Here is a 13,827-nt window from a genome sequence, read left to right on the forward strand (position 1 = left end):
AAAAGAATGGAATCAGTAACTTTTCAGTCAGAAAGAATATCATGAGCCCTGAGGTGGGAAAAAGCCTCACTTGTTTAAGGAAGAGAAAGAAAGCTAGGGGCTGCAGTGGCAAAAGATGAGCCTGGAGTGGTAGCCAGATCATACAAGCCTTCTTATAGATACGGTCACAGATTTTGGATTCTATCCCAAGTACAATGAGAAGCCACTAGCGTCATTGAAACAAAGGCATCAAAAACATAAAGAAAATACTACTAATCCCATGGAATGTCTATACTTATCTGACCTGATAAAGTTCTAACAGATGACTCAGACATTGAAAAAACAAACTTGAAAAGTAGTCCAATACACCAACCAAGCTGAAAAAACGACGTCTGTGAATCAGAGAAATAAATTTAACTAGAAGCCAGGCCACAGCACAGACACTACAATGCAACTGGTGAAGTTAGTGCCACTTTTTAATATAATATTTTAGATATATTTTCAATATGCTAATTCTAGTACATATAATAGATCTGCAAGAAACACATACTTATTAAAACAATACATACTTGTATTTGTTATTTAAGGAATGTGGAACAAGTTCCACCTTGGATAAACCTCATTGGCTATGAACCTGCCACTGTGCAAAGCTTAGAACAAGTTAAAATTTCACTATTGTTGATGTTCAAGAGACTACAAAATTATTATTATAACCCAACATAAAGAAATATGTCAGAAATTTAGTAGTAGTTCTTTTGTAATTGACTTAGGAGTGATGACTATGAAAATCAAGCTATAAGAGGCAGGGATTGAAAAACTCCTATACTACTTCTTGAAAGAAGACATCTGGGAGAGCAGGGAAGATGGAAAAGAGAAAAAATTCCATTGAAAGTTCCACAAAAATTTGAGTCCCATAGTATTGAGTTATTAAACAGAAACACCACTACAGAAAATATCTCCAAAAGTAAAGCTACATGAAAAGTACCTGCACAACCTGACAAGTCAGCAGAAAGTGATGAACCACTTGAGCTTTCAATAACTGCTTAATATTAAACATCTGCTGGTGGTGATCTGCTCTGATGAGGACTTCTAGAGCTGCTAGCAGAGTTTCCCAAACACCTTGCTGAGAAAATAAACACACACCAATTAGCACAACAGTTGAAATACAGGCTGTGTGCTTTTTAGAAGACATGCAACATATCAGTTTAATATTGTGTATATATTAAAGCAAATGTTAAAATTATTTCAAGACTATTATTATTTTTTTTGTCAACAGGCCTTTTCTAAATACTTACGTTGCATGCAATATTGTGTTAGGTGTCTTACTACATTAACCTTTCTGTGGCATTAAATGACATAGTATTTTTGAAAGGTGACTTATCTTAAGGGATTTATTCAATATAGAGAAACACAAATTATCAATATAATTGTTTCCAACTAATTTATTTTCAAAGAGTACTATTAAAAATGTATAAAATTCAATGCTAATTTGTGTATACAGCATTTAATCAAATAATTTTAGAACAAACTGTACTAAATTGAAAAAAGTCATTGACAATGTAAAAATTCTGCATTTTTGGATTAATTTACTTTTAAGTCCAAATAATTGAATACTCTGCACAATTACTGTGTATCTTCAAACAGTAGTTAGCATCCTTTTAAGCTGGTTTAAAAATACTTCTCTCACGTTGAATCTTAAATTATCCACAATAATAGAGAATGAGGAACCTTAGATAGATAACGAACATTAAAAGATAATCTTCATCTCATTTTATTACCCAGAATGATCTTTTAACAAAGCTGTCAACAAAAAGCAAAATTTTTTTTTTCTGATTTTTTTCCTCCCCAAATCCCCCCAGTACATAGTTGTATATTCTAGTTGTGGGTCCTTCTACCTGTGGCATGTGGGATGCCGCCTCAGCATGGCTTAATGAGTGGTGCCATGGTCCACACCCAGGATCTGAACCGGCGAAAACCTGGGCCACTGAAGCAGAGCATGCGAACTTAACCACTCAGCCACGGGGCTGGCCTCAACAAAAAGCAAAATTAACTGGCCAGGTTGCAGGTCTTGCCATTCTCCTGCCATTATGTGATGGTAATGAACAATGAAAAGGCCGAGGAACTGACAGACTTAATCATACTATTCTAACCAAGGCCTCTCTCTTCATAAGACAGGGCCAAGATGCCCTCAAAGAAAGAGGCATATGAAAACCAGAAAGCAAGGCAGCTCAAGTATGAAAACTTGATTCAGGCCTGTAAGATATAACCAAAACAGAATAGTGCCAAAGTAAACAACCAACCAAAAGCCAAAAACAAACTCAGTTAAAAAATTATTAATTAGGAGAGAAAACTTTATTTCCATAGAAGTATTTGTGTCTATCACTTATTAATTAAATAAAATAGGTTTTGTTTTTTAATCAAACAACCCCAAATTAGCATCCTCTTGTGAAATAGTAACTAAAACAATCGCTCACCATTTAGTTAGGTTTGCTCTTCCAACCTACAATTGAGTTGATTATTATATGTTTATATTTATACTGCTTTGGCTCTACTTTGTCTACATAGGCTATCACTATGTTCACTTGCTTTCTCCCTGCAACATTACATATATTTTTATACACACCTGTATATGGCATTTTTTAATTCAGAAAGTGAGTATTTATTCAGAATAGGAAAAGAAATCACAACAAATTACAGTTAAAATTATAGTTAAAAACTGATAAATACCATAAAATCCAGAAAAAGCAACAGTTTAGTTAGCTGCTTGACACAACTCTATAATACTTCCCCCTATATTTTGTGGCTGCATATTCTTTGATTGCCTCTTCATATAACAATAATTTTGTAATATAATTTTCTATAGGAAAAATGGAAAAATAATTCTGTCTTTCCTCTAGCATGTTTGGTCAAAATTTATTTTTATTAATGATATATTAGAAAAGTTTCTTTCACCTTCACAACTCATTATTGATAATGAGTAAATTTTGGGGGACTGTTGCCAAATTTGGGAATAATCAATTTTTAAAAAATTTGAAAGGTATACACTTTGAATTGGTCTTTAATTAACTATATTTGATGATAATGTTGTTACACTCTAAACAACTTTAGGCAATCACAGTCTGCACTAGAACTGAGGAGCTTGTAGAGCCTATAACATGAAGATTGTTTAAAACCAGGGCAGAAAGGAAACAGTCCTATATTCATTCCCTTGCTGGGTCATTGTGAAGACCAGCCCATCCATCCAGTTGTTGAGATGCTTTGTCTAGACCTAAGAACAAACCATGTTCCTTACCTTATGCCTATGATGAAGCCAAGACTTCATAGCCTTGCCCTACATTCCCTGATTCAGCTCTATGACTCCTGGGCAATTTGGCTCCTCTACTCAGAAGTGTGTCCATTTCCCTTTCCTTGACCTGACCACTCAAACTCTTAGCAAGATCCCCTTTCAGAATTTATGGTAAATGCAAGACCTCAATTGATTCAAATGAGGTTCTCCAGCCTGAGTACTACTATAGCTATTCCGAGTCAGCCCAAATTTTGATCCTGATCTTCTAGCTTAGTATTACCCATGGCTGCTCAAAATCTTGCACACAAAATAATCTCCACACTTCCATTTACAATTAACATTACATTGAAGTAGTAAATTTGTTCTGTTCTCCAGAAGAAAGATTAGATGAATAGTGAAAAGTACATGCCTCTCTGTGCAGCAAACAATCAACAGAGTGAAAAGGCAACCTATGGAATGGGAGAGAATATTTGCAAACTATATATCAGATAAGGGATTAATATCCAAATATACAAAGAGTGCCTACAACTCAATAAAAAAATCAAATAATCCAAGTAACAAATGGGCAAAGGATCTGAATGGACATCTCTCCAAAGGAGACATACAAATGCCAACAAGTACATGAAAAGACCCTCATTGTCACTAACCATCAGGGGAAATGCAAATCAAAACCACAGTGAGATATCACCTCCAATCTCATGGGACGGCACTATCAAAAAACTAGAAAACAATAATTGTTGGCAAGGATGTAGAGAAACTGGAACTCTTGCACATTGTTGGTGGGATTGTAAAATGGTGCAGGTCTTATGGAAATAGTATGGAGGTTCCTCAAAAAATTAAAAATAGAACTACTATACGATTCAGCAATCCCACTTCTGGATCTATATCCAAAAGAACTGAAAGCAGGATTTCAAAGAGACATTTGCACACCCATGTTCACTGCAGCATTATTCACAATAATGTGAATTATTGCATCACTGCATAGTGCATCATTGTAGCCAAGATGTGGAAGCAAACTAAACGTCCATCGACAGATGAATGGATAAAGAAAATGTGGTCTATACATACAATGAGATATTATTCAGTCTTACAAAAGAAAGAAATCTTGTCATATGCTACAACATAGATGAACATTAAGGACATAATGCTAAGTGAAATAAGCCAATCATAAAAAGAAAAATATTGAATGATTCCACTTATATGACGTATCTAAAGTAATCAAACTCATAGAAACAGAAAGTAGAACAGCAGTTGCCACGGATTGGGGGGTCAGGGAAATGAGTTGCTGTTGTTTAATGGGTATAGTTTCACTCAAGCAAGATGAAAAAGTTCTAGAGATCTGTTATACAACAAAGTATATGTAGTTAATACTCTACTGTACACTCAAAAATTGTCAAGAGGGTAAATTTATATCATGCGTTTTTTACCATTAAAAAAAAAAGTACATGCCTCTGCTTTATTCCATATCTTCCAGTCGAGCAATAGCTCCTCTAGCAGTTGAACATCTTGGATTATAGCATTAGACTCTACATCCAGTGTAAACTCTCCATTCTCATTGATATGAATAATATCTTCACCACAGCAACCTTCAAGAAGGATCTATAGAAAATCAGCATTAACACAAGATGCATCAATAATTGATTAATCCAAAAATTCAACAGAAACATTAAGCTTTCAATCTTAGCAGTCATAACATTAAATTCAAAGGAAAACCAGTGAATAATTCAACATTTCACAAAGTACCTTTAATTTGTTTTGCAAAACAATTCAAATAATTAGAAAAATACAAACTTTTAAATAGTTGTAAATGATTATTCAGTTTCAAACATGGGGTAAAATAAACCACATTCTATTTTTAATTTTTAAATTTAATGAATCTGTTAGGCTTTAAAATCTTTTCCAAAAAGTAGTAAGGATTCATGACACAAATGTATGGGTCATGAGAGTTTACAGAGTTGGAGGGTGGGGGCATGGGTGGAAGCACAGTCTTTTACCTTAGTACTAGTATCCTCAGAGAGAAATACTTACACAATTGTTATCAAATGCTTTTAGTTAGAAAAGTATTTATTTATGATGACAGCTAGATCATAATAAAAACTTAATATGGCTTTAAAAAACAAACTCTACAGCAGCACTGCCTAATGGAAATGGCATAGCATCGGGCGTCTGGAGAACTGGGCCCTCTTCCATAAATGCAGGAGCTGAAGCAAAAAACAGTGTCTGTGAGTCTCAATTTTATCAGTCTACAGAAAGAGGGGCCAGCCTAGGAGACATCTCTGGCTCATCCAGATTTAAAATTCTACAAGTTTACTTTTTCTGTTACTCTTCTAAGATGCTTTACAGAAAACAAAAATGTAATTACTTAAATGATGAAAAAAACCAGAAGAGTACCTCAGTTTGATTAAAGGTACACTATTGAGTTCCCTTCATTTTCTTCAGGAATAAATGAGACACAAAACTCTATTACTGGGAGACTTTAATGAAGAGAGAAGTATCGCTGCGTAGCAAACTACAAGAACAAATTGTATGAGGACATACCTTCAAAATGTGAAAGCCAACAATGCATTTTTGTTTGATCAAAACCTGATGAATCACGGAAAGCCCATTACAATTTTCTAATTCACACATTCTCTGTTGGTTGTATTTAATTAATGAGAGTATAACTCTCAGTGCTAATGCTTGAGTTTCTTCACAGCTACTGAGTTCCACAACCTAAAAAAAAGTGGATTTTTTTTCTAATTTGTTGAGAGCAAAAATTTAACGTGTGATTATCTACCATTTCGTTATATCAGTCCATCAGTTTCATTTGAAACCTTATTTTTTATTGCTCAAACTTCATAATTATTCATGAATTATAAACAAAACTGACAGACACAAATTTCATGTTTTTTAGTCTCTTAAATATACTTTAAATGAATTAAAATAACATTAACACCTTAGAAGTCAGTAGCATCTTATTAGCTATCTGAAATGTCAGCAAAATGCCTCAAAGTTTTGATAATTAATCAACAAACAGGCTCTGTGTTATATGCCGCAGGAGATGAAGTAAAAGGCATGACAGCCACCCCCAAAGGGGCCTACTGTCTAGTCAAAAGACAAGATGCATGTCTAAAAACCATAGATTGCGCCTTGTACTTCAAACAATGCTTTGTGAACAAATACTATATATACGAAACATACACCTTATCATCATGATAAAAGGCAAAAAAGAGTGAGACAATATGAATGCCACAAAAGCACCGAAACTACTTCTGACTCCACTGTGCTTGGGTTAGGGAAGCCTACACGGAGAGAAGATGGCCTGGAAAGAGAGCATAATCCTAGGAAGTAGGGATAACAGCTGGCGGGGGTGGGAGACAGACAGGAGACGCGTAAAGGTCTAAAACTGGAAGTTCATGGCACATCTAGGAGGCTGCAGGTTTTCTATGTGGCTAAATGGTGGAGAGGTTTAGAGGGTAGGCTATGCAGGCAAGGATTTTAAGGAGACTGGATTTTATGTTTGTAGGGGAGGAGGAAGGACGCTGAATAAAGTCTCCAAGTTTTAAATGTAAAAACATACTTTAAAAGTCTTATTGGCAAGACCCTAAATGTACGTCAGATAAAAAATTAACTATTTTCTCTAGGATCTAGTCTCCATGTAACAGTATTCATAACAAACTTATATTCAGTAACTTGAGGAAAGAGGAAAAACGAAGGATATATATTTTGAAATTACACAAAATTATAAAAGGAGATCACAAAACATTGATAAGGAGTTAAATGAAAAGCTTTAAATTTTAAAACATTAGGGGAAAATCTATTCAACTAGATACTAAGTGCAAAAAAAAAGTTTGAAAAAGAAAGAGGAGGAAAAGAAAAGACAGTTTAGAGTATGGTAGGTCAAATGCTAACAAAATGTTTAGAACAGTAATAATAACACTGATATGCCCCTTATTGCAAAATGAACCAAATGTGGTCCCACTAAAGAAAGCAAGCTAGTTAGGGAGACAATGTGAAAATCTGATAATGTTGCATAAGTTATACTTAGGGATAAAATTGTGAGGATGAAAGAAGATCAGGCTGCTTTAATTAAACAGGGACCTGGACCCTGAGGAAGTGGAGATGATTTGCACCGAAGTGAGACCATTCCTATCTCATTTTGGATTTCAGCAATCCCTGAAACAGGCAGTACATATTTATTGTCTGCCTACTCTACGTCAGGAAAGATATTGTCCCTGCCCTTGGATGACTAAACAGAAAAGATAAGGAAACAATTTATTCTAATATAGTACTCATGGTATGTGTCAAAATTTTTATATTTCTCCTTCTCTTTAAAAAAACTTCAAAGCTAAATAAATTATTTTTTGTACTTATTTTCTGACCCTTGTTTTTTTCCATGCATCTGGAAGCTTCAAGGGAAAAATGAGTGTTACAAATATTAGTTTTAGAATACATTTCTTCTATATCGTTACTACAGCATGCATTTTTTTCTCCTTGGCAATTTTAAATCTTGACATTTAACATTTAATTGTTCTAATTAATTTCTGGATAACAGAAAACTTCTAAAATTTTGATAAATTAAAAGAAATTTTAACCATCTGTGGCAGAAAGCTTAATGACATCCTAAATAATATATGACTTTTCAATCTTAAAACTTTAATACAATTGATGTATAGCTTTATTTATAATGAAAAAGAAAGCCTGAAATTTATCAATAATAAAGAAGTAGTTTCTCTTTAAATAAAACTATAATCAGTGATTCTTACCCTAGCGAAGAGGAAAACAAAAACACCAGTTCCACCAATCTCGTGCAGAATGCTTTGAATAGTTTTACGTTCAGTGGGCCGGAGACTCTTTATGTGATGAGGTTCTAATAAGATGCTTTGAACTTCTTTTGAGCTGAAGGGTCTTTGAGAAAGCTGGGTTTTCATTTGACCTTTAAGTCTAATAACTGGCTCATAGATGGTATACTGAGCAGGACAGTAAGTTGTATAAACAACTGAAAGACTTTCCTGAAACACAAATATTTTCCTTCAGTAAGCCAAGTTTAAAAAGTAAGTTATCAACCAGCAAATATTTCAAAGTGAAAAAAGACACCCAACAAATATTTTTTTTTGTTGTAAAAAAAACAGACACTACTATGGGCTGGCCCCGTGGCCGAGTGGTTAAGTTCGCGCGCTCCGCTGCAGGCGGCCCAGTGCTTCGTTAGTTCGAATCCTGGGCGCGGACATGGCACTGCTCATCAGACCACGCTGAGGCAGCGTCCCACATGCCACAACTAGAAGAACCCACAACGAAGAATACACAACTATGTACCGGGGGGGCTTTGGGGAGAAAAAGGAAAAAATAAAATCTTTAAAAAAAAAAAACAGACACTACATTAGACAAAGATGAACATGAGAGGCAAGGCGGCTCCCCAGAATGGAAAAGATCAGTTTCATTTAGAAGTGATCAATGGTATAAACCCCATCAAGGTTGAGAAAGATCCAGCTTCGATCATTTTAGAATAAACATTAAATTATATTTACTATTACTACTAACAACAGCCAACTGTTATACCACACTCATTACACACCAGGCACTGTTTTATGCACTTATAAATATTAACCAGTGTTTACAACCCTATGGGATAGGAACTCTGGGTCAATGTACTCAAAATTCTTGCTTTGTATTTGCTCATGGGCTGGCTACTCATTTAAACGTGACTCTAGATCATCTTTCTTCCTATTAGAATAAAATTCCAGGCTATCAGTGCACCCAACGAAAATTGAATAGAACTTTCAATATTTGTCCCATGCAGAGGGTAGTTTCGATCAGCTTCTGGCTCCCTGTCAAGCTTCTATTTATCACTTTAAAAATTATGGCAACTTTTAAATGCAGAATGTACTTTGAGATGCTCTCAGTGGCAACAGCTTGCAGGAGCTCAGGCTCGGGGAAACAATGTACTATAGTACAGGGTCTTCTCACAGAAGCCAGTGGGGGCCTTGGGTTTGATCATTGTCAACCCATGACTATTCAAGTACACTTTCACCAGGCACCATCTAGCATTTCTGCACACCAACTAAACTGACTCCTCAGTCTATCATACAAGATTATGCTGCCTAAACAAAATTTTAAACCTTCAGTATTTTTCATCAGAAAGCTGATAAAATGCCTGTCTACCTGAAACAAGTCCCACCTGACACCAACGCCTTGCCAGAAGGGCACCATCTCTGCCTGACTGCCCACTCATACCTCATAAGCCCAAAATTACTAAATCAGGCTTAAGAAATCTGCTTTCTAAAAATAGTTTTCACATAAAAGTCATAGAATTTTCATTTATGATCATTTCTGTTGAATTTTATGACTTACATATCCTATATTCTTTTCAGGCAAAATAAAAGGATTAATGAAATATTTTTGTGTGGGTGTGAAAACAAATGGATTAACCAAAAACTACAGAGCTAAATTATTTGAACAAACACTTGTTGTTTTGAGCTCATTGGTCTCTCTAAAGCAGAGATTCTCAAACGTGTGGTCCCCAACCAGCAGCATCAGCATTGTCTGGGAATTTGTTGAAAATGCAGGTTCTTGGGCCACACTTCAGATCTACTGAATCCAAAACTCTGGCCCAGCAGTCTATGTTTTAACAAGTCATCTGAGTGAGTCAATGCACTCAGGTTTGAGAACCATTTCCTAAAGCATGTTTTCTCAATGGTGGGACATTTGGGGTGGGATAGTTCTTTGTCGTATAACATTGCCCATGCACTGTAAGAACATTTAGCATCCCTAGACCCCTGCTCTATAATAGTGGACAGTCAAAATGTCCCCAACCCTCATTTTTCAATACTCCTGAGGGAGAGAAAGATTGTAGGCCAATATCAGTTCTTCGGTTAAATTGCATAGGTATCTACTCTATATCTATTTTACCATAGATATATATTTAACACAACTTAAGAGTTATATTTTACAAAATATATGTACTAGAATTTCTCCTTTACTTTAGTCAAATGTTATTGTTAGTGCAATCAAGTCAATTCCAACTCCTAGTGCCCCTGTGTACAGCAGAGCGGAACCCTGCCTGGTCTTTTTGCACCATCTTCTCACCTTCTGGTGCTATATCAGACAGTGCTCCACTGCTATTCATTGGGTTTTCATGGTCTTTTTTTTTTTCCTGAGGAAGATTTGCCCCAAGCTAACATCTGTTGCCGATCTTCCTTTTTTTTTTTCTATGTGAGCTGCCACCACAGCATGGCCACTGACAGACAAGTGGTGTAGGAATGCACCCAGGAACTGAACCCAGGCTGCCAAAGTGAAGTGCACCAAACTTAACCACTAAGCCACCGGGGCTGGCTCTGTCATGGCCAATTTTTTTGCAAGTGGGTAGTCAGGTCCTTTTTCCTAATCTGTCTTAGTCTGGGAGCTCCACTGAAACCTATCCACCACGGGTGACCCTGCTGGTATTTGAAATAACCAGTGGCATATCTTTCAGCATCACAGCAACATGCAGTTGCCACAGTGTGACATCCGACAGACAGGTGGTGCAGTTCCCTGACCTGGAAACAAACCCAGGCTGCGGAGGTGAGAACGCCAAATATTAACCACTAGACCATCAGGGCTGGCTGTGTTTAATTTATTCTTACAAATTTATTTTGATTATGAAAGATACACCTCGTTAACAACAACAAAATACATTCCAAAATAGTAGTCTCTTTCAAGTAAGAAATACCTCTGACCTATAATTGTACCTCTCCAAAGATGCAAGATAAGGAGGAACACAGCTTCACAGTCAGATCTACCAGTTTTTAGCAGATCTTCTAAGACTATGAAGGCTCAGTTTTCTAGCTGCTGTAATGAAAAATATCCACCACAAGCTCCTAAACTGCGTACTAGAACAAAATATTAGAATAGGGTATAAAAAGCAATCTGAGAGTCTCATGTAAGCAGAGTTAGCAATATCTTGAAAGCAAAATTCCTAGTTATTACTGATATTAAAGAATATTCTAAAATCTGAATATATGTAATTAAAACTATTATTACAAATAAAAATTAGTATTTATAAGTATGGAAAGGAAATGTAATGCACAATATTTTTTAGGCTAACACGTGTTATATTTTCACTATATCATAAACATTTTTCTTGAATTATTAATAGGCATAAACTAAACTGATATGTGTATATAAATACAGTTCCAAGGAAAACTGGATGAAAATCTGAAACCTGAAAACAAATTCTGAGGAGGTCAAAGTATTTCAGTTTTTTTTCAGAAAATATCATGTTCTGTGGAAAGAAAATGTTGAGGAAAAAAACACAAACTTTAGAATCTAATTCATAGTTAACTACACAGTCAATAAACATACATATGTACAGTTACGATAAAGTTAAAACATATAAAATGAAAACTTACAATTAAGAGACCAATGTCCACATCTTTCTTGGTCATAAAAAGTTCTCTGATTTGTTCACATTGCAAAATTTCTTTATTAATATATTTGGAGTAGTCATTCACAGGCTTGCCATATTTACAGGGCATTATAGATGTATGGTTGGGTCCACAAGCATATAGATAAAAGGCCTCTTGTGACCCAATCTTAGCTCCTGAATAGCAGAAAAATAAAGTTACTTTAAACAAGTAATTTTACTTTACTTTACTTTAATTTATTTTTATTTTAAAGTAAAAGTAAATTTAATTTAAATAAATGTGTTAAATAAACTCTCCAACCAGAATTTTTCATAAAAAGCAAGAAACCAAGAGCTATTCTTTTTTGCCAGATTCTTTCAGTTGTTCACTATATCTTATAAAATTGAAAAAGCCTCAATTTCCCAATTGGTATATTGAGCAAATAACCTATGCCAAATACAGATGGAAGATGAATTAATGTATATAACTTAACTGTGAAGTTCTTGGTAGAAAAAAAAAAATCATGGAATTTCTATTTGCTCCTTAAGCTAGAAAACAGGTTTTTTTGTTTTCTTTTAATAAATGAAAACTATACCTCAGTAAATTCCTTTTTAAAATGAAATATGAATTGATATCTTTATTCCTTCTATTCATCCATCTATCTATTCAATAAACACTGTCTGAATGCCATTATGTGCCAGGTTTAGTGACATATATGTTTTAAATCACATATTTTTTTTCTCTAAAATTTGGTATTTTTATCAAATACACTAAAATTATAAATAAAAAATAACCATTCTAAGTTCATCCATCATAATACTACATTTTTCAGGATTATAAAATAAAGTTGATTTAATATAAGCTTCTCTTTTTCAGGGGAGATGGGTGTACAATGTACACCTCTCCATTAAATGTATATATAAAATTATAAGAAACATCTAGATTATGAAAAAGTTAAAATATTTTAAAAGTGCATCTTGGAATCTAGGAAATACATACTTATTAAGTACAAATGAAGAAACAAGGATTAATATTTTATCCATGATAATTAATTTATCTGAATATTTGTTAACTGAAAGAAAAATTCGGAAATGCTTTGAAGGTGAAAAACATACCATTGAAGAGGAGTAAATTTCCTAGGTCCCATTTTCCAGCCAATTGTAAAATGTCTTCTTGAGATGATAAACAATGGCCAATCATGCAAAATGTTTTATTGCTATCAGATGACAAATTTGTTTTTCTTGGAAGCATAAAATCCAAAGTAACATCAGGTTTCCTACATTAAAAACAGAGTTAAATCAATTACTTCGGTGAGGACTGAGTAGTAAGTATTTTAAAAGTATTAATGTTTAACAATGGGAAATTCTTGAACAATTTTCTTGGTTCAGTATCAGATAGTCGGTGGGGGGGGAAAGAGAACTGATTCTGTTGTCTCTTGGTCCAGGTTGCTGGCGGTCCCTAAACCCTAGAAGGAGGGAGAAGAACAGAGATGCCTGATGACCCTACACCAGGCCAGGGGAAAAGGACCAGACTTTGCTGCAAGTCTTCTTTCCCGTTTGACTTCTGCATATGTGCCTTCCTGGTTTACAGATTCAAACCAAACACCTCCCCCTAATTTTACCAAGAAGTCGCCCATTTTGGTAAACAATTCCTAAAATCTCATGTCCTCCATGAGGCCTTCAAAGACCAATCAGAGAAAGAATATCACTTCTCCAGGTTGTGTTCTGACTAGCCACTGAAATGCCTATGCTTTTCTGCATTTTCTGTTTTTTCAATGCTAAGTCATAACAGAGCTTTTGATTAGTCTCTTGTTTCTCTTCATGGACAAAGATTACAGGAATCCTTAAAAAAGGCAGAGAAGGAAAAGGTAAACTGACGGTTTCTCCTGGAGAGACACACATGACGGGAGGACTTCATCACCTGGTTGAAACTGCAGAGTGCCAAACTCTACCTCTGGTTTAAGAATGTTAAAGCTCCATATGAAGATAATGAAAGTAACTTGTAAAGGCAAAGTTTGTGGATAAGATAAAGACTTAGAATAAGCTAACATGGTTAGTTCTTAATGAGAAATTCTATTTCAGTATATATTTATTTAAAAACTTTCCCCTAAGGCTTCCTGTTTCATATTTAACACATAAACTTAATTATTTTGATAGGAATATTTTTTAATAAAGGAAATATGTGAGATAACTTTTTTTGAGG

General features: G+C 34.8%; 1 protein-coding gene across 4 annotated transcripts in view; it reads right to left on the minus strand.

Annotated features, from left to right (window-relative positions):
* The window catches only part of LYST (lysosomal trafficking regulator), a 193,531-nt gene that overhangs the window by 100,994 nt on the left and 78,710 nt on the right, over positions 1-13,827 (minus strand). For 3 of the 4 annotated variants that reach the window (XM_046651871.1, XM_046651880.1, XM_046651865.1), the window contains exons 15-20: positions 12,741-12,901; positions 11,632-11,822; positions 8,011-8,256; positions 5,804-5,977; positions 4,715-4,864; positions 965-1,102 (exon numbers count right to left, since the gene is read on the minus strand). In XM_046651871.1, the coding sequence (XP_046507827.1) occupies positions 965-1,102; positions 4,715-4,864; positions 5,804-5,977; positions 8,011-8,256; positions 11,632-11,822; positions 12,741-12,901 (1,060 nt within the window). The remainder of the gene's footprint in view (positions 1-964; positions 1,103-4,714; positions 4,865-5,803; positions 5,978-8,010; positions 8,257-11,631; positions 11,823-12,740; positions 12,902-13,827) is intronic. The other variant, XM_046651876.1, reaches the window with a different exon arrangement.

Source organism: Equus quagga, chromosome 2 (assembly GCF_021613505.1).
Source record: "Equus quagga isolate Etosha38 chromosome 2, UCLA_HA_Equagga_1.0, whole genome shotgun sequence".
Taxonomy (NCBI): domain Eukaryota; kingdom Metazoa; phylum Chordata; class Mammalia; order Perissodactyla; family Equidae; genus Equus; species Equus quagga.